The sequence below is a fragment of the Lissotriton helveticus genome, chromosome 7, assembly GCF_964261635.1.
Source record: "Lissotriton helveticus chromosome 7, aLisHel1.1, whole genome shotgun sequence".
NCBI classification, from domain to species: Eukaryota; Metazoa; Chordata; class Amphibia; order Caudata; family Salamandridae; genus Lissotriton; species Lissotriton helveticus.
This window is the reverse complement of record NC_136068.1, coordinates 55,114,892-55,136,703: the sequence shown is the minus strand read 5'-3', so window position 1 is coordinate 55,136,703 and position 21,812 is coordinate 55,114,892. Positions and strand designations below refer to the sequence as shown.

Genomic DNA, 21,812 nt, shown 5'->3' with positions numbered 1-21,812 from the left:
CGCCTTTATTGGAGCAGCTTTCACACCGGCCTTTGTAGTTACCCCTGTAGGTACCCTGCCTACTGGTGGAAGGACTGTTGCTGTTTTTGGTGAGATTGTGGCTGATCAGTGGAAAAGGGTCTTGGCTCAAACCCTAAGCTGTTGTTTCTGAAGGGAGCCCACTCAGGAATGTCCCACTCAGGAGTGTCCCAAGGTCATAGTGGAGACACCACTCTTCGACAATAGCCTGGGGAATTCGGACCACATCGGTGTAAACCTCTGAATCACTTTAGATTTGGACTATGCTTTCACCCACGACTTAACCAATGACAAGGACCAGGACAGTGAACAACAACAGGAATGTAACCAGGACTATCCCTGCATCTGGAGTTTGGCAAAGGTCATAGTGGAGACACCACTCTTCGACAATAGCCTGGGGAATTCGGACCACATCGGTGTAAACCTCTGAATCACTTTAGATTTGGACTATGCTTTCACCCACGACTTAACCAATGACAAGGACCAGGACAGTGAACAACAACAGGAATGTAACCAGGACTATCCCTGCATCTGGAGTTTGGCAACCTCCAGCTTTGCGCTCCCTGTCTGTCTTTCACTGCATAAAGGAGCATTTATACCAGGACTTAGATTCATGTTTGGAGCCCACGCAGCAAAGACAAGTGTATTTGATCTTAACAGATGCCAACACGCGTTTCGAGATACCTATGACATCGCGTAATCAGGGCTTTCACATGAATATTTCTAAAACGCTTTTAAGGATAGAAATTAAGATATTAAAAATACTCTCATAATAAGTCTTTTGAGTTTTCTGTATTTCTTAATTATTTTAGTTATAGTGTTTTCACATGTTGCATAAGGAAACCTGTTGTCTGGTATAAGGTAAAACTGGCATAGTAACCCTCCACACTTCGGTCAATCACTGTACTATTTTTATTATGTAGATCAACTGAGCATCTCGGTTATAACTCTCAACTGATGAACTTGAAATTAATTAAAATCTTAGAAGAACAGATCAAAGAACTTGTAAAATACATTTATGAGCGAACAGATTTAGAAACTTTGAATAATATAGTACACCAGTTTGGGCTTCAATTTTGTAAGTAACCCTTTGGCAGTGGATTACAGTTAGGGGTAGCAACCTGAGTTTGTAAGGGTCGCTCATACCCATTAAACACTAGGAATACACATTACTGGTTTCCTTAACAGAATGCTGGACTTCAGGCCGTTTAGAATACCTTTCCTGTGAAGGGCTTAAAGAGGTGGCTGAAGATGTTGCTTGTGAAGACAAATGTTCTGCGGATATCCGTCTTTTCCCTTTGTTTTCCAGAACGTTTTTTACTTCAGTGCCTAGCAGTGCTTGTCATTTTCAGCATCATGGCAATCAAACAAAAACACCTACAATAACAAGCTTCTTTGCTCAACTTATGCTCACATTTGCTGAGCTTCGTAAACAATTCAGGCAGGATGAAGATCCAAAACTCCTGAAGAATATGTAAGGAAAGCCAACACAAAGCAGAAAATACCAGGAACGTTGTTCTACCAACAAAGCTCTTAAACAAGGTTCAGAGCCATGTGAGAAAGATACTGTCTGGCTGAGTAAAATAATAAACTGGGATATATGCTGGGAGCATTGAACTGTCAATACTCCTCGGCTGGGAGCCTTAAAGAAACAAACATCTATTACCTGGGCAGCGTATAAAAAAATCTTCATATTTAAAATAATGAAACAAATGCTTTTAGTGTTTTTTTGTTCTTTGTTTGACCATGTTATCGGTGTGTTCATTTTCGTTGTTCATTTTCACATATTGATTTTGGTTTCCACACTTTGATTTTCTGAGAAAGATTTACTTTTGTTTTTTTTAGTAGATCGTTGCAATTTCAGTATTTAGAATTGGATCTCTGTGTCAGGAATAAGTGCTTAACTGCTAGTCTAGTTTTGAGTATTGTAGTTAGTGGATATGAAATAAAACATTAAAATGTAGAAATAAAACCAACATATGCAAAAAAAAATGCAAAAGCAAAAATAAAAATTATATCAGAAATAATATGTATTACAAAAAAAATATTAAGCTGAAGGGTGAATTTTAAAAACTAATCTTGCCCACCAGTCTAATACTAAAGATGTGAAAGAAAGACAAAAGTTGCAAAACTTGTAAACTAGACCGAAAAAAATATGAAAATCAGTCTATATAAATAACAAGAAATTAAGATGGAAGGTACCTGAACGAGCAGTAAAAATTTGCTAAAATGGAAAGTAAATAGAAAACTAAATATCAATAACTGTAATGTTGTGTGTATATAGGAAACTGGCTCTGTATATACTATACCCAAGTGAGGTATAGTGTGCACAGAGGTCAGTGGAACCCCAAAGGTAGGCAGAGGTATAAGTAGATAGCACCTTACTCTCTATTTGTGGTAGTGAATGCGAGCAGTAAGGCTTTATCAGAGGGTAGCGTTATGTTTTTGTTGTACACACTTAATCAGCAAATGACTGCACACTCAAAGACTGAACTTTAGATCAATTGGTTTTGTATAAATATGTTCTTTTAGTTATTTCCTAGAACCAAGCAAGCCTGGCACAGATAAGTGATTTATACTATGCAGTAATAATACAGTTTTGAATTGCAGTTGTATATATACTTTGGTATGGTTACACAGTTGAATTACTGGTAATGCAATACTTTGAAATATTATACATATACTTTGTATTGGCTTTTCAAGTAAATTACTTTACAGATCACTTCTCTTACACAGTGCAGTATACCTGGATACTACACTGGGACATTTCCTGTAAACAGATAAGTAAAATCGTTTTTGTTATTTGGTTACAGTTTTAAAGACATTCAAAGATTGTCCAACTCCACACTAGAAAAAAACAGTCAATGCTATCCTATGGGAGGAAATAGTGTTCTCGGTTAACAGGTAAGTACTTTGTTGTGGGAGTTGGGTTTCTCGGGTTAGACTCAGGGGTCCCCCAGGGTCACGGTTGCACTCTTGTTACACCCTCAGCGGCACTAGGGCGGCCAGGTGAAGAGTGCGGAGGCCGAATGTTATACAATGGGGGATATGGTGCCTCCGGTTGGTGGCTGCTTACGAGCCGGCCACAAGGGTGTGGGAGCAAAGCTCCTGGACTTAAGCTCGGGCAAATGGGGGTTCAAGACAGCACCAAAGGTGCACCCTCAACGGCACTAGGACGGCTGGGTGCAGAGTGCTGTTTTGGCATCGAGCGCACGGTTACTTTCAATAGTGCTTCTTCGGTTTGCAAACACACTGCAGGCACGGGGACGAAGGTCTTATGGGTGCGACCACCATTTGGAGAGGTAAGTTGGGATGCTGGGGGTTGGCTAGACACCGCCGGTTGGGCCACCCAAGGCCATGGGGCATCGAGTGCAGGGTGTACTTTACAGTGGGATCTTCTTACCAGCTCCTGGTCGCAGTTGGGGGGGGAACTTCCGGATTTAGGCTGCAGGAGTTGGCTGGAGGCTTGAGGCAGGTCAGGGATCTCTGGATATTGGGTCAGGATCACCAGGGAGACCTTTTGGTGTTGGGCCACTCGAAGTCTAGCCGGCGGCAACAGGTGCAGAGTGGTGCAGACTCATGGATTTCGCCGGAGCTGGAGTCTGTGGGTGAACAAATCCGGTGTTGAAGGGAGACAAAGCTTTTTCTTTGGAAGGCAGGGAAGGTCCTCATGGTTCTTGAGGTTGCTGGCTGCAGGACAAACCGGAGTTTCACGTCTGCAGATTCGAGGTGAGGTCAGGCCGGTAGGGCTGGGGCCAAGTCAGTGGGCGTCCTCCTCTTCTTAGCTTCAGCACAGCTGCTTGGGCCTTCTTCTTTTCTTCTTGTGGTTTCATGTCTGAGGAGGCAAGGTTTGAGGGTGCCACATAAATACTAGATTTAGGGCTGTTACAGGTAAGTAAAGGTTGGGACCAATGGGTCCCTTCCTTGGGGTGGATACACCACTATTATGCCACCCTCCAGGGGGAAGGGGGCATATGCCTCGCTCTGCTTGGCTGGGTCCCACCATCTGCAAGGTGGGGACCAGTTCCTGAAAGCAGCAACAGGCCTGGGGAAACTCACAAAGTTGTCAGGCCTTTTACGCTTCCCCTTCTTGGACCCTGCCCATCCTGGGGAGGGGGGAGGTGGGGAGCTTAGCACCTCGTCCCAGGATGTGCATTGTTTCAGGCCCCCGAGAGCAGCAGGCTTTCGACCCAGGGGTCCAGAAACATGTCTGGTGGTGGCAGCTGAAAGCAGCCACTCAGCCCGGACACTAGTGTTAGGTCGTTTTTCAGGGGGCATCTCTAAGATGCCGTCTGTGTGCATTTTTCAATAAATCCCACACTGGCATCAGTGTGGGTTTAAGGTGCTGAGAAGTTTGATTTCAAACTTCTCAGTTTTCTCAGTTTTCAGTGCAGCCATTATGGTACTGTGGCGTTTGTAATGACAAACTCCCAGCACCATATACTCTTAATGGCAGCACTGCACCTACAATGCCTAAGAATGAACTTAGACACTGTAGGAGTGCAGGGCTCATACGCCTCTACCCTCACCACTAGTATAGTTCACCCAGCTAGAGGGGTGACTGGTCTATGCCAGAGCAGGTGGTTTAGGCATGGCACACATGGATGTGTGTCATGTCGACTCTTCACTTTGTTCTGCACCAAAACATGCAGCCTGCAAAGACAGTGTGTGAGTGTAAAGGTACAGGACCTCTAAGGGTGGCACAATAAGTGCCGCAGCCCTTAGAGGCCTTCCCTGGTCACAGTGCCCTGGGTACCTGGGGTACCATTTACCAGGGGCTGACCTGTGGCCAGAGAGCGCCAGTGGGGTTTGGTCAATGTTCTTTTAGGGAAAGAACATAGGCCCTTGGTACCGGATTAGCAGGATCCCGGGGAACACTCAGTCAAATTACATCAGCAGTTCAGCAAAAACTGCCAACAGACATCGCAAATTCACAAACAAATGTATTTAGGGCTAGAAACCGTAAAATGTCTGTCTCTTTCCAGTCTTATGATCTGTCCTGCCACTTTGGAAGAAGGATAAATGCTGCAGCCCAATTCATAGACTGGTATCAGCAGGAGAAGGTTGCTTTTCCCACATGTTTTGCCTTGAGTAAACTATATCCCCTACTCACCCACCCCCTCCCACAGGAATATCAAGAAGAGGATCTGGGAAAGGGGTAGTATTACTCACCGGGAATGGTTCTGCTCCTTCCTGGATGACAAAGCCTTCAATGACATGGGTAAGGATCTGTGGCTTTACTACAGCTTGTGGGGGCTTGGAGTCACCATTTTGGCGGGAAGCCAACGCCAAGGTGGGACCAACTGTTGAGCTGCTCACAGGGATGGTCTGGGTAGTCACTTGTCCCACATCAGGCTTCTCTGAATGCAAGAAAAAGAACGGAAAGCTGATTAAAAACAAAAAACAGGGAAAGACTGAGCTAGAATAGAGTGAGGCATGACCACTTAGTGAGAAAAAGAAAAGAAAAAAAGACCTAAAGTAAAGAATAAACATTAGGAAATGGAAAAGAGACAGATGAATAGATAGAAGACAGGCCATCGATGGGAGGGAAAGAAAGTGTAAGAGAATTAGAGTAGTTGACAGATGTGGGAATTATAGCTAAATAGAAAGCAAACATTGTAGCTACATAGAAGGCAATGGAAAGCTAGGAATTGTCATTATAAAAGGCACAATGTAGAGGAGTTTTAATTTGCTAAAAAAAGAAAGATTAATTTAAGCGAGCTTCAGTTAGAATAACTAGGCCACGGTGGCTGTATTAACAATCATTCATTTCAACAAAGTGTCAGCCATGTTCTAGTGTAATACAATTATATAATAATTATTGTTCCCACTGAAGGGAAGGGTGTTTTTTCTGTTACAAGGTTCAAGATTGTGTTCCTGTGGTTTCATGTGGTATGATTTCAGCTCCTTAATCAAATATGTATCAAATATGTACAACTTTAACCAAGAAGACGCCTTAGTCAGTAGGAATTACTAAGCGTGATGTGCCAAATAACTTATTGATTGTTTGTCACGAATGAAACATTTTTAATTCAACCCTTCTGCATAATGTCACGCTGTGAAATACGTGCGCTTTCTGTCCCAAAAACTTTACTAAATAGTTTTTATTTTGCAGAGCCAGATCTTTTTAACTTTTCTTTAGAAACAGACAAGGTAATTCTGTAGCAGTTCTAATTATATACTTCTGAGGATGCTCATTATTTAGATTAACAAAACTACTTTTTGCTTTCTGTATCACTACTACTTTTAAATATACCCACAAGGGTGATGGCTTTACAATGTTGTGGCATGCAAGTTTTATTTATAGCATTGGACTAAGCCTGAGAGCCTCAGGCCATTTTCTGCCTAACAACCCTCTTTATTTCTTAATTAGTATCGACACTGAAATTGAGAAAGAGGATGGACGAGAATAATATCAAGGGAGGAGAGGATTATGGGAGAAAAAAGGGGACTTGAAAGCATGATCAAGTGAAAAATAAATCTGAAATAGGAAAGCGAACAGTAGTGAGATAAGAGAAAAAAGAAAAAGACTGAAAAGAAAGACAAGGGTGTCGCATTTACACTAGAGCAGTGCTTCCCAAACTTTTTAAAACCAAAAAACAATTTTTAGAATGACAAACTTGAGTAGAAATCTGATTTCAGCGAATATTTATTGTTTGTACATCACAGAGTAAAGTGTCTTGATTTGTTTTAATCCTAATAATGTTTTCTTTCCTTACTCCTGAATGTGTACAGTTCACTTACAGGTATCTACAATTTGCTGTGTGTTACAAAAAATGACCTCTTACAACCTTTCCTTTCAGACTACCTGAATCCCAGCAAGATAGTCACATAACTCACTTTTCTTTCTCTGAGAACAGAGAGATAATGGATTGTAATCACCATTCCTCATGTTAAAAAAATGAGCAGCAATTTGTCAGAAGACATAGCCTGACATTTGACTTACGTCTATGTAGCACAGCAAAGTGACAAGATACAAGGAATAAAGTACCCCCTGCAGTACATTATCAGGACAGATAAAGAACAACAGTGACTAACTGTCCTTACATTTGATGCAGCAAGGGCATTTGACAGGGTAAGCAGGCCCTTTTTACATCAAGCCATACATCATTATGACCTGGGGGAGAACTTTGTTAAATTGATCAGCTAAATGTATAAAAAAAACAACAACTAGGATGTTTGTGAACTGGAACTTGACCAAACAGATCAATGTAGAGAGAGGGTCGAGGCAGGGTGTCCTCCAACACTTCTGCTCTTTGACCTATATATTGAACCACTTACATACAAAATAAGGGCAAATCAACATACGATCCCTTTTGAATGTGATGGTTGGCGAAAAAGGTTGTGCTATATGCAGGCGACCTGAAGGTTTACACACAGGACTTTGACAACTCCCTCCCAGTTTTATTGCAGAATAATTTTGGAAAGGTTTCTGGATACCTAATGAATCAACAAAAGATCGAAACCATGACCTGGAACACTCATTTGAATAGCCGGCTGGTAAAAAAAAAAAAAAAAGAAGAAGATATTTAGGGGTCCAGGATTTGGCCAATATGGCCGAGGTTAACTTTGATAAATTATTCTTGGGGCTGTCTCCAACTCTCAATTATTGGTAGAACCAATCTGGCTAAAATTTCGATAATGCCAACATTTAGCTTAATTTTTAATGCAATCCCCTACTGTTTAACCAAAATAGGTCAAAAAGTTACAATGAAAAATCACGAGTTTCATCTGGTCATGTAAGGGAGTGAGAATCGCCTGGAAGAAACTTCGAAGGTCAAAAATAGAAGAAGATATAAAGCCGGTTCAGATTTCTATTTATACTGCTGGGCTTTTCAGCTAAAGAATGTAAGATTTATTTTGGCCAAACTCACTTCTTTTCCTCCTATTTTCCAACTTATGAAGAAAAGTTTCCACATGGGGGCGATTTCTTCCTCTTTAAATGTGGGCATCCAAAATGTTTCAAGACGGTTACATTAAAGATTCTAAAACGCTGATTGTGAGCTTTGGTACCAGGTTAGATGGATTATGAAGATACCCTATTACAGCGCTTTCGTGCCTATATGGAACTCACCCGGGACTCCGAAGAAGAAGAATAGCTTAGTCATTTGGGAATCTATCTGTATCCACCAACAACGGGCTATCCAAATTTAAGTATTTCCACCTGACAAGCTGGGCTATATGGTTTGGGTAAAGAGGGGGAAGAAAAAAAGAGTGAGAAGAACAACTACAGGGGATCCCCACTTAACTAAAAGAGGTTTCCAAATGATATTGGATGATGCTGAAATGCGAGGATGGAACTTTTACTTTACCGGAGGAGACCTGGAGGAGGGATCTGCTGAAGATTAAGTTAACACACTTATGGTAAGTATGGATGTCTACTTTGGTTGTACGACAGTTTACGCATGTTTTTACCGCGATTATGCATTTACATCGAATGCCAATACCATGCATTGTTTTTATAATTAAAAACAATATATTTGTGAGGGGAGACCCACCCACCCCTCCAACTTACCTTAAATGCGTGGTATTGGTATGTGATGTAAAGGCATAATCGCGATAAAAAAATGTGTGCTAAAAAACGCGAGGCAAATGCATACGATGCATTTACCTCGTTGTGAAGGCTGTTTACCGTCTACTTTATGGCTGTCAATAACATCTGCAGCACCCAGAAAGAATCACTTGATTAAAGTACACAGGGTGCATTGGACACCAAAGAAGTTATCAACTCTGGGAGGTCGAGCAACACAAGCAACACATGCTGGTCTTAAGTGTGCCGTGGAAGAAGCAGATGATGCTCACATGTTTCGGCAGTGTCCTTCGATTCAGGTCTTTTGGCAAGAAGTGGGAAAGGCCTTATCCGAAATGATAGGAAAAGAGATAGAGGTAAGCCTTGCACTTGTGATTTTCGTGATCCTAGCAGGTGAGGGGTTACTGTTAAAACTACAAACAAAGTATGCATTCTTGCTTTCTCTTTTAATCTTAGCATGAAGAGAAATTTGCCTGAAATGGGTATCCTCTGCTATACCTCGGTTTATGGATTAGGTAAAGTTGGCTAAACAAGTACATCGGCTAGATCGCAGTTGTCTTTCCAGCAAAAGAGAGGGATCTGCGAACAATGGGAGACTTGGTACAAGAACGCATTTGAAGTGACATCTACTGAAGATCCAATTATTACGAAACAAACAATCACTAATAAATTTTAAAAAAGGAGAAACACCAAGATTACCCAAGATTACAAAGAATCCTCTTATGTAGGGTTGCCCGAGGTCCTGAACTAGGAATCAGAAGAAAAAGGTCAGAGCCCTTTCATATAAATTTCTCCTGAGCTTCTACCCTTTTCCTTTCTTTCCTGAATGACTGAAAAAAGATGTAAGGGATAAAGTACCCCCTGCAGTACATTATCAGGATATTGCAAGTCACAGAGGAGCTACATAACCATATAGAGGAACAAGGTCAAAGGCAAAGTTCCTTTATAAGATTATGGAACCCCGAGATGACTTGCAATATCCTTATCAAGTACTCCAGGGGTTACTTTATCCCATATAATATATGGTCACACCATCACCTTTCCCACAAACCACTTAAAACCTTGGTGACAAACTCTTTCATGTGAAAGAGCCAGCATGTTTGCAAACATGAAGAATAAAATAAAATCTCTAGTGCAAAATTAAACACATCAAAACCCTGTTAAAGATTTGAAGCACACAGATATTATAAACAGTTCAATAAAAATCAGGTAAACATTTTTTTTTAAATAAAAGCTGGGCACACAGTCTCCAAGATATATAAACTCCTCTCTCCAAACTCACAAAAAGTACATAGGAAGTGCGAGACGTCTTGGGAGAATGAAGCAAACTCTTCCAAGATACCATTTGACTGGGAGAAGATTCACCTGACCCCTTTCTCTAACAAAATTTCGCCCATACTCTCACAAACCAAAATAATGTTAATAAACAGATCGTATTGGACCCCGGAAATAACTATAGTCCCACTTGCTGGAATTGTAAGTCTCACGTAGGTGACTTGGCCCACATGCTTTTTTACTGCCCTACCTTACAACCCTACCGGGATAAGATGTATAATTACATACAAAAAACCTTTCATTATCGTCCACCTAGAGATTTCGGCTATATTTTATTAGGGGCTATAGATCCTCATCTTGTAAACATCCAAGACCGGCATCTGATGGATCTTATGCTCACCCTAGCATGCAAAGTCATCCTAAGCAAATGGAAAAGTGCCAATGAAGTTTCTTTTAGAATGTGGCAGGAGTGGCTGTTCTCTCTGAGAGGTGCGGATAACGAGTCTCTCCATACTTCCCCGTGGCGTAAATCGCACAGGAAACTATGGGACTCCCTCGACTCCTTGGAATTATGTTATGATCCTCCATAAGCTTGCACTCACTATTATGCATAATAAGTCTCATACTCTTCACAATTGTGTACTACCTTGCTCCTGCCTAACTTGTGAATCAGCTGTTTTTTGACCACTTGACATTATTAAACTTGCACTCGATGAGGTAATGTTGCTTAGCACTAGTGCAATATCATTCATATTTGCTACCATTATTATTATTGTCATTGTTTTGTTCTCTCTTTTTAATTTGTCATTGTCATTATTATTATTACTATAGTTTTACCTTTCTTTAACTTCAACTCTTATCATTCCTGAATAATAATGTATCATTATTGCCATGTACTGTGTGATCGGGATAGAATTTTGTCTATTGTCACTTTTTCCTTTCGGTACTGTATTGTTTGCCCTTGCTTGTTTTTCAATAAAAACGATTTGAACACACAATTGTTTTTTTAAAGCTGCTGTTGTTCGGAATGTGTTGATAAATGCAGAATGCCAAAAATAAACATGTTCTCTGATTGTCACTATAAGCTAGAACAAGCATTGGCATAGCCAATAGGTCTCGCCTTTGGGACCTTATGTGTTTAGCCAGAACTTTTGGCTATGTTGTAGAGCATTGTGGCTGCTGTGTATCATGTTGAAAAGTTATAATAGAAAGTGTTTAGTATTTTTGTTACTTTTATACAAACCAAGGCGACATTATACACACCTGAACAACCAGATTAAAAAAAGATTTTAACATAAAAAATGTTGTCTTATATCTCTCTCTCTCAATTTTGAAATGCCATGCACCATTTTTCTCACTGTGCATTGTTGAAGTATTATCCAACTGTTTATGTTTGGTGTTTTGATGTCTGGGTAAAGGAGGAATGTTATGTTTGAAGATCGACCACCCCATGGTGAAAGACTGTGTAAGGGTGTTCACGAGATGGACCCCATGAATATGTATGGGGTGGTCCCGTCCCGGCCGTGACGACATAGCAATAGAAGCAATAAAGATGGTCAGGACCCAACCCTCTGATCTCTAGCCAGTGTTTAACCATATCGAGCCTGTGCCTCATTTTTTCATTTTCAAAGAACGCTGAGTGGCCGAGCGCCCCTACCCACTGCAGCTGACAACAGACACGGAGACTCAAACTGGATTCCCCAGTTCCAAAGTAGGCCGATCTGGTTGTTACACCACATCTTCCCCCATTTCACCAGTAATGTCTTGTTCTTACCAAGGGTTGTGTGACCGCCTTGAATTGAGAGGACTTCATACAGCAACACAAAGTTATGTTCTCAAGAGCAAATGTGTTCAGGGGTACCTGCCACCAGTATTGGCGATATCCATATTTGTGGCATGCTTGTTCTGCGATGTCCCATCGTAAAGGCACTTTTGTTACTTATTCAAAGTAACCTCAATAAAGAAAGATGCTAAAAGACTTCACGTTATTAACCCACACAAACCGTTTTTATGGACTTCATGGATAGTATCTTTAAGGAAATCAACAGGGGCAGCGGAAGCGTACTTTACTTTACTTTACATGAAGCACTGGGGAGGACACATGATCTAATGGACTGAGCTACAGACTTTGGAATTGGGAAACTAGGTTCAAGTCCCGGTGTTCTGAGATCATGTGTAAACCACTCATGGTTAAACCTCAGGTTTGGTTGTTCACCCATTGGAAGCGCCCCATTAAATTGCTTTAAATGCCCGTGGGGTTCTGTCCTGCTGCCAGTCAGGTCTCAAGGGAGGGGCAGACTAGGGACTAGAGACGGAGCACGCTGTTTCATCAGCCGTAATACCGTGAATCTCGCACCATCACCCCCAGACTCGCTGTGGGTTATTTCCCCTCTGGCTGTGTACTCCGAGATTCAGCGCGGAATGAACACTTGCCTCAAACAAATAACGGTTACAGTAAAAAACAAAACAAAAACCTCACACATTATGATTGTCTGTGGACAGAGGGTGCGACTGGCCGAGGTTTGTGGGGGGCAAGAAGGGGAAAATAGCTGGCAGGTGGACTGGAGCCCCCTTACAGGAGCATGGAGACGGTTTTGATATTCCAGCAGATTCCGCTCACTCTTACTGTGCCCCACAGAGATGGGATTTTGGGTCCCGGACAATTGAGCGAGCTCATTAGCAGCCAATCAGGAGCCGCCCCGAAAATGATTTTGGAACCGAGAGAAAGGCAGGGTGGAGTGCGGTACAAGTGGGGGCGGAAAGAGAGAGAGAGAGAGAGAGAGAGAGAGAGAGAGAGAGAGAGAGAGAGAGAGAGAGAGAGGTTGTATATACAGTATGAGGCGGGGAGAGAACAAGAGAGGAAAGCAGAGGCATGGCGTGTGCGCGAGAGGGAGGGGGAAGACTAGGAGAGAAAGGGGTATGCGAAGGGGCGAGGGTGCGGGCAGAGAATGGGAGGGAATGGGAGAGAAGGCAGTTTTAGAGAAATAGGACAGGATCGAGCGGGGTAGGACCAACGGTGGGGTTCTCAGGGAAAAACTCAAGGTTTTTGTGAAGAGTAGGAAAGTTGTCTTGGGTTATTTTTTCCTTTTTATATCTTAGTTATTCAGCAAATCTGTTTCCTCTACACTGCATTCACACCAAAGCAGTATACTCACGCTAAAAAAAGGGTATTTTTCCAGTCTCTCCTCTTGTTCTCTCGCCCTCTTAACTCTCTCACTCACGTAGTCTCGCTAATCCCAACATTATGCTGTAGGCATGGGGGTTAATTTGTAACTGGAACTACATTCCCTAAATGTGTTCTTCGGCTTGGCATGTAAACCGAGACGTTAAGAAGTAGAAGCGCAAGGAGGAGAAGAGAAACACAAGATAATAACAAGCACACAAGTGCGAGCACCATCTGTTTCCAATTAAAATGAATGCGATAATTGGAAACGGATGACATTGATGCTCGCTCCCGCGCACCCTAGGCCAGGGAACAAAGAAGGCAGGACAATCACCCACCTTGGACCAATTGCGTGCTGTCTTTTTAAGAAACACGCATGCACAGGCCAATTGCGGGTGTTCTCTGGTGTTTTTAACTCTGAGCACATGCACAAGCATGTGTAGAGAGTTCAAAAGCCCTTACTAAATGCCTCACAGAGCAGCACATGCGTGCTCGTTCAGGCGAGACCTAAAAATAGAGCAGAAGACAGGAAAGCAATGTTCCATTTGTATTGCTAAACATCTGCTTTAATTATGCTCCGTGACCTGACCTGGCTTTCTTCTCAGGTGCTACCTCTGGCAAAAGGCATTGTGACGCCAGAACTCGCATGTAATAACTTATAATAATCAAGTTCTGGCATCTTTTTCTTCATGATCGGCGACTGGGTCCATCACAAGTCACAGATTATAAAGAAATTAGTGACAATCTAATATACAGGGATTACAGAATCACGTGTTATAAATACAGAATTAAAAGGCATCTTTACTTATTGCTTTGACTTTCACGACGCACCAAAAACTGGCACGCAACTCACCAATAATTGGGAAACACTACACTAGAGTAACGGAAATGATGTGAATGAAGAGTAGGCTTTGTCTCACCAGGGTGGACACTTTTTTCTTCTATGGGCCTAGGGCTGGGAGCTGGAGTGGCTGCCTTTGGCATAGGCTGAACAGGAGCTGGCGGCGTTGGCCGGTCCTCCTTCTCCTCCTCCTCTGACTCCGCCTTCCTCTTCATAGATAAGGATGTAATTTTCCCCTACATGGTGATGAGAAAAAAAGATAATTATGTGGGAGATTACATTTTGATTTAGAAAATCAAAATATGGGTGTGGATAAAATTAAACTTGACTAAATCCTCTCCTGTGCAGGAGTACTGGGAAGAGAGAGGAGGAGTAATGAACGCTACTGTCAAACAATGTCAATCATCACAATACATTTTTCCTTCTGCTGCAACATCGCAGATTTATCAAGATCAAATTATCTCACCCTTAACAATAACAAACCACTGTAGGTGTCTTGAGGAGTTTTGGGCTTTGAATATCTTTATGAAGGTCAATAGTATAACACTTAGGAGAGGTACTTACAACTTTCTTCCTCAATAAATAAGATTTCTTGGCTTGACCCAAAGTACATGGAACTGTGACCGGAAGGGGAGCAAGGAAAAGACCCTAAAGTGAGATACATCCCTTATTTAGGAAAAAAAGACAAAAAAAAATTGCGGTGCATAATAATGTGAAAACATGGTTGCAAAGAATAAAGTTAAATAAAGAATAAAGGGGGAAAAAGCGGTTGAATCCACTACAAAGATGCCTTAACACCTTGTTACAAACTATTCACCAATGCTGTGAACATGAAATACTGGGTCCAAACTAGAAAACCCAGTTTCAACCTACGCCTTGACAGTGGGCCCCTCTTTAGATGTGCTGGAAAAAAGAGGCACTGAAAAAGCAAAACCACCAAGTGAGTGTTAAAAGTTTTGTTTAAAGAAAGGTCTATTCAAGTAGAAACTACACAGTTCGATAGACTAAGTCTTGGGATTTAATTAAATTTCTAAAATACTATATAACCAATCAAAATTCTACAGGGTAAAACTATGGCGAAACAAGGTTTTGTTCAATAGTGTTAAACATTCCTTGCCCAACATCCTCAATAAAAGGGCTTGTTTGGAGTTTCTACACAAACAGAATTCAAAAGATTATTAAAATGGCCTTTAATAAAGTCAGGTATTAAAATTAGAAAACCCGGTTTCCCAAGATGTAGTTCTGCGTTCATTATTGTAGAAATTTGCAAATGTGAGCACTTCCTTTCAAAGGGGCAACATACATGGGGAAGTTGGGAACAACCTGCAGAAATGTACATACCAGCCCTCTCCCCCTTTAGTCCACTTTCATGCTCAAAAGCACACTGCTGTTGATTACAAATCTCTGCAGGTCCAGAGGTAGACCTCAACACCTCACCCAAGGGCACTTATTACTAGCCACCTTCAGGGATTTGTAGCAGGCTGGTCCCATGAAACCAAATTCTAAAAGGGAGAAACCGCAAAATAAATTCTAAATTAAAATATAGGACTCTGATATGAATCTTCAGCAGTAAGCTAGAACTGCAGCTGCATTGCTAGAGATGTCACTTGTTGAGGAAATACGCTGGTCCAATGCTGTGGATGGCTTTGCGAATTAAACAAATAATCTTCAATTTATATCTTTCTCCAGCGGGGAGCCACGGTAAAAATTGGAGGCCAGGCCAAATGTAATTTTGAAAAACGCAATTCAAAGTAGACTAACTTGTGAAGTTATGGCATGTTGAGGTTCATTGATGCAGGTATTTAGTAACCTGGTAACCTGGAATTAGGGTCTGATGTTTTGCAGTGACAGAATGCTTCAACAGAACCCTATTCTATCATTCGAACACCAACATGCACAACTTCACAAACACAATCCCACCTATAATAGAAGAGGAAGTGGATGCTAAATAGACAATTCTCACCAGTACAAATCCTCGCACCGTTGTACTTTCAACAGGATGCCACACCTGCCATGTAGCTCTCTATGTCACATTAATAACTTTAGATAGGTTTTTTAACTTTCCACATTAAAGTATTGGCTCACTAATTCTGGAATGCATACTGTTGCACAGTAGCAATGGAATTCCAAACGATCTACTCTTTTCAACAGGAGTAGCCATGGTAATTCCTCTATCTCACAATGGTACTGCTAAAAAAAACTCCTAGATCTCCTCACAATTCAAAATTCTATGACTTGCTTTCTGAAGTAAACACAAGGAGATGATGGACGGAGCGCTGAAACTTTTAGACACCACCCCTCAGTCACCGATCTGGGTTGAATCCATCATCGTTCTTTAGCTCACTTTGCCACCCAAGTTCAGACACAGCTATATGCAAATCAGTCTTGACCTTGTGCCTCATGGGAACAATCCAGCCCAAACTGCCAAGCCATGTCTTCCGTGGACCAGAAACTAGCATCCTGGGACCGGGTTCGGGCTAACAGCCCTCATCAGCCAGGCTAGCTTGAATCCTGGGGCAAAGTGAGCAAGGGTGAGTGTCAGACCCACGTCAGGGTATGCCCGTACGTGGGTCGCTTGCTCACTTTGCCAGTGGATTCAAGCTAGAACCTGAGAGCAAGTGGAAAAGCTGGACATCGCAGAAAACATGACAACCGGCTGTCAAAGGCAGGTCACTGAGCATCAAAAAAAGCAAAGTTTGTAGGAGCAAACGCCCTATGTGCTGAGGAGGTTTATTCTAGGGGCAGGAAATACCTTGGTGCCTCTTGCATGGCTTGATGCAGATCGACAGCTAAGCCTTGTCTCAAAGACTGTGTGGCTTCGCCATTGGTGCCGAGCTGCAATTCAATTGGCCCCCACAGTCCTTCAAGTGGCAATCTGTAAGTTCTGTTTTCTTAAGTGGTGACACTGAAGCGAGAGATGCCTACTGAGGCTCTCTGAAAACACCCACACACATGACAGCCAAAAGGGGCTTGAAGGGGGCTCCTGTATGTGACATAAGACATGGAATCAGGACCTAAAAATATTATAGCCAAGGATAAACAATGGTTGAGGGGCCAAAAGGTGGAAATAAATACAACAGCCTCAAAGATGGATATAGGCCAAAGAAATAGTGGTAAGCATAGATATTTCATGCCGCAACATTGAAATTAAGACAAAATACAATGAAATACCTTAAAATACCATATAAAACCCCTCTACAAAAGACCAACAGCATGTTTTTTTCACAGTAGATACACATTAGCTTTGCTCCCTGAAATAAAAACCCATCTACATTGTTTAGACATTGTACCTTTCAATCTGATACGTACTCAAAGCATGAGAACTATTTGAGATAAGTGCCATGATGGTAAGGGGGTTAAATTCCATTAAATGTACAAGGCAAATGATGTGATACTGCGTGATATTCCACTAACAGGGACAGTTTCATGCACAATGGGGTGAGACTACATAAAGGTGTATTATGCACTATGAGAAACCACAATAAATTGCAGTGTGAAACATCAGCAGTATTGGGAATTACATTTCTCTCAATTTCAGGATACCAGTGGGGAACTCCAAGCATATACGATAAGGAATGACAGGAATAGCACATTTAAATAGAGGCGATAAGATCCACGTATGGCCCTTACACCCTGTCCCTTCATCTTACCGTCAGGTGCCCAGGAAGGATGTAATTGTTGGTCGCAGTATTGACGGAATTCGTCTGTGGCACTGCTGAAACCTGTGCTGCGTTCCTTGCTACTTGTGCAGTTGCGATGGTCCCTTGCATTTGCACCAAGTTGACCCCAGCTGTTTGGGTTGGTTCCTGGACCGCAGGAGCCACCGTCATAGTCAGAGCTTGCCCCACTGAAGCAGCAGATGAATGCGGAGGCAGCTGCTGTAGTGGGCTGTGAGAAGGGGCATGGCTGGCAAAGTGCCCACCACCCTGTTGGGCCAGCACTGCCCCCATTGTGACCTGGGTCAGGCCCAAAGCCTGAGCCTGTCCTGGCCCCTGCTGCCGGCTACCCACAACCTGCACAGGGATGTGGGGCTGTGGTGTCATCTTGGGGCCAAGAGGGGGCTGAAGTGCTTTGCTGGGCTGCTTGGGCTGGATGGGCACTGGGGTCTTGACAGTCGGCGTTGGTCCCTCGGACGAAGCTTGTAGCTGAAGTGAGGCCGGCTGTGACTGAATCATTGGCTGTACGACCAAGGTCTGTGCCTGCTGCTGCGGCTGTTGCTGTGCTTGTCCCTGATGCTGCTGGGCCAATTGCAGATGGGTGGCGGTGTGCAGCAGCTGCGACTGTCGGTGCTGGAATTGTTGCTGGTGGTGGATAGCAATCTGCTGCTGGATCACGACCTGCTTCTGCTGTAGGTGGATCTGCTGCTGCTGCTGGATCAGAGAGTGCGGCTGGATCTGTGTGTAGGTGGCTGTTCAAAAGACAAACTGTATGTTAGAGGGTCTTTGCCAGGATATGAGGAAATGCTGCACATATTCAGCCCATTTTACCACACCTAAAAGCAGAACATAACTGAACAGTGCCTTGGGTGCAAGCAGAAGAACTACCAAGTGTAGCTCACAAAAGAGGTTCAGAAAAATACTTTACAGGCGCATTTTAGAAATACTAAGCAACAGAGTGCATCAGAAGTGTAACTTCTCCCACTGTTCAGCCGATAAAGCAAAATCCAGAACTGCATCGGTAGCATGAGTAGGAGCGAGAGGCAGAGGACTGAAGGAGGACACATGATTCAGAAGGTGCTTGCGGGAGGAACCCATGTTACAACAGCCTATTGTAGACGGAAACGTGCAAATGAACACGTGTGGCTGTTTTACATTCAGATGTATAGATAGTGGTTGGATTTGCCATGTAGCGGAGTCTCTGAATGCTGTCAGGAATGGCAGCACATGACAGACCAATGACAGACCAATGACAACCAACACGTTGTTAGTCAAGGATGAAAAGGCTTCTTGAAGTTTCAGTATGAACTCCTACACACATGCAATGACGTACAGTGGGACTGGCTGAAATTTGGGAAACAAAGTGACAGACTGTAGATAGGTTGGGGTGAGCAGAGCAATTTGAATATGGTAGTCTAAGACAATAGCTGAATTGAGCTGATCACTGAGCAGCATTGGTAGCTGGGTAATAATTGTTATGCTTAGGGGGCGGTACAAAAGGGGGTGCTTAGGGGGCAGCGCTTTCAGATGATGACATTCTGGGTTTTGAAGTGGACTCTGCAACTAAAATGAGGCTGCTGCTTATTGCAGAAAAGCATATATGCAAAGCCTGTGCCTTGATTTGGGAATTTTGGAGTGTAATCTATGGATATAGGGTGCAGAAGGCTGACTTTGTTGTGTAATTAATCAGAAAGAATACACATTTATTTAATCAGGGAAAAGAGAGGTAGTGGAGGAGCAGGCTAGTGGAGAGTTGTGATGAGTAGGGTCAAAGGCACAGATTGCCAGGAGAAGGGGAGAGGATTGCCAGAAGGAAAAGTAGAAAAGCTAGAGTGTGACCAATATGTTTCAATGTGCAGACATAATATCCAATGCAGGACTGTAGTACCCGGTGGTTAGGATTGCTCTACCAGTGGCACCCCCCTGAATAGTGTGCCAATGAGTTTACCACATTCAAGCGCATAATCACAAAAGCATAAGAACAGGCATAGCACATTTAGGATAGACATGTCTCCGGATTCACCATGTTCTGGTGAGGAAAGCTCAAAGGCTCACAAAAAGGGTGACGTCTGAAGATTACCAGAGCTGATTAGGGTCTGACTGGGAGCTGGAGTGCTGCTCCGGGTCAGGTTCATGCCCACGGTCTGCACGCCATCGGGGTCCATCTTCTTGATCTCTGTCTCAGTCTGGCTGCCCTGACTGACTGTTGCAGCCTGAGAAGCTGGTAAGGGCTGAACTACTCCTGTGCCTTTCATCTGGCAGGCTCCAGACATTGTGCCCTGAGCAGCCACTGCAGTCCCAGAACCACCGTTGCTACTGCCACCTCCCGCTGCCAGTGCTGCCTGGCTGAGGTTGAGGGACTGCCCTGCGGCAGATGCCTGGCTTACAGCCAGACTGATGTTTTGGGCCTGAGCTGTCGATGACTGCATGTTTCCAGCAAGTGCTGATTTCTGTACACTGCTCTGCTGGTGAGTACTGCTGGCCGTAGTCTGCTGGTTTCGGACTGCCAAGTTCTGAACCTAAATGGGCGAGAAGATGCAGAAAGCGTCAAACTATATGTTGAAAAAGATAAATCATACAACTGAGAGAAATGAACAGGTAGATAGGTCTCTATGGATGTGATAGGGAAGTGATCCAGTAACCAGAGGAAGTGAGATGGTGACTAACCTGGTCTGCATCAGACAAGACACCTGGAGACTGAGTAGGGGACACCTCCTGCTGAACTGTGGCCACAGCTCCGTTGGGCATCAGGATGAGCTGAGAGGTGAGGGGTACACTGCGACTCAGGTTCCGGTTGACCAAGATGTTCCCCAGTTGCGGTTGCTGTGGAGGTCACAAACAAGAAAACAAAATACAAATCAACAGACATCAATACCTCAGCTACAGATATGGCCAGAATCTCATTTCAACAAATGTTCTGCAAAAATACTCTGTCCTGTCCATCTAGGTGCACAGATCACATTAGACAACTTTGAGAGACACTGGCAATTAAACCAAGCATGGCTCAAATCTGAACTTGTGTTAATTTTGTACAATTAGATAGCAAAAAGAGACAAGATTATCAATGCCTTGGAATATTTTCTTTAGATTGTAAAACTCCAGTTTAACAAAAACAGAAATCTGAGTGATAACCCTAAGTCACACAGCCAGGGCATCGCGATCTGGAGAGACAAAGGTCTTCAAAGGGTCCAGGGACCTTACAGTAAATCAATAACAATTTGATGATGGTCTGCTTTGCAACTATCACTGTCATATTGATACAAGATTATGAGGGGTTGTTGGGGGAAGGGTGGAATGGGGTGGAGTAGGGATTTAGTCTAAGAATCAAGCATTTTCTCATTTCCTGAGAACTGCAGCCTGCTTCCCTTATTTCCTTTTTGCAAGGGATGCCTCAATGGCATTTGGAAATGGAATACCTTCTTTTTAATAGTAGTTATCCATCATGACTATCTATCAAGTGTTATGGTCTTAAGTGGGGAGTATCCCAACAATAACGGTTTCCTACATTCAGCAAGACAACTCTCAGTTCAATTTTCTGGATGACAGGGAAATGATAGTTCATATCAAAACAAACGTTTGATTACAGGGTCAGTATTTTCTTAGGGAAAGCATCCTTAGTGGACAGATGAACCTAGACTTGGATATCAGAGTGGAACTTCCCAACCTTCTGGTAAGAGCTCTATACATATCTTAGTTCCCTGCCAGTGAAAATAGATGTGGCCAAATAACAGGTTATTTACAGCATGTGGATCAAAAAAAGGGCATTCGCACATGTTGTCACTTAAGAGCATTGGTTGAATACCGTTAGTACCACTGATTAGTGCTCCTGATATGAGAAATCACTACTTTGTGTCTTAAAGAATGGATGTTACAATGAACTAATAGAGGAATACTACTCTGCCAGTAGTCCTGGGGAATATTTAATAGCAATTTTCTCTCAATGCACGGATTGAACCGCATGTATTTTGGTTAAAAAAACATTACTACCCATCACAAAAGAGGTCACATAAACCAAATACATAATAAATTCAGACTCCACAAGGGACAATTTTAAGGAAGCAATTTAGATTTTCCAATATGACAGAAGGGCTAGCTCATAATAAAAAAATCACATTGGTGAAAGAGGTGATGGTTCACAGGACTGAAGCACAGTATAACCTGTCAACAAACACACAGAATTTACTAGCAATACCGAAAACATATAAGGGCATGCAATGGGAAACAAGAAGGTAAAAAGGTTCTAGGAAATCTACAGACCATAAAGATCCACAGATCATTATCACAAAACTAAGTCAGCAGCAAGCTGCCTGTGTTCCTTCCTATGGCAGC

The 21,812-nt window shown here is 42.7% G+C and overlaps 1 protein-coding gene across 2 annotated transcripts in view; it reads right to left on the bottom strand.

Annotated features, from left to right (window-relative positions):
* Positions 1 to 21,812, bottom strand: part of PHC1 (polyhomeotic homolog 1) — a 91,733-nt gene that overhangs the window by 28,662 nt on the left and 41,259 nt on the right. For both annotated transcript variants that reach the window (XM_078651417.1, XM_078651418.1), the window contains 5 exons: positions 20,151 to 20,306; positions 19,564 to 20,002; positions 17,478 to 18,235; positions 13,907 to 14,063; positions 5,191 to 5,378 (listed from right to left, as the gene is read on the bottom strand). In XM_078651417.1, coding sequence (XP_078507543.1) covers positions 5,191 to 5,378; positions 13,907 to 14,063; positions 17,478 to 18,235; positions 19,564 to 20,002; positions 20,151 to 20,306 — 1,698 coding nt within the window. The remainder of the gene's footprint in view (positions 1 to 5,190; positions 5,379 to 13,906; positions 14,064 to 17,477; positions 18,236 to 19,563; positions 20,003 to 20,150; positions 20,307 to 21,812) is intronic.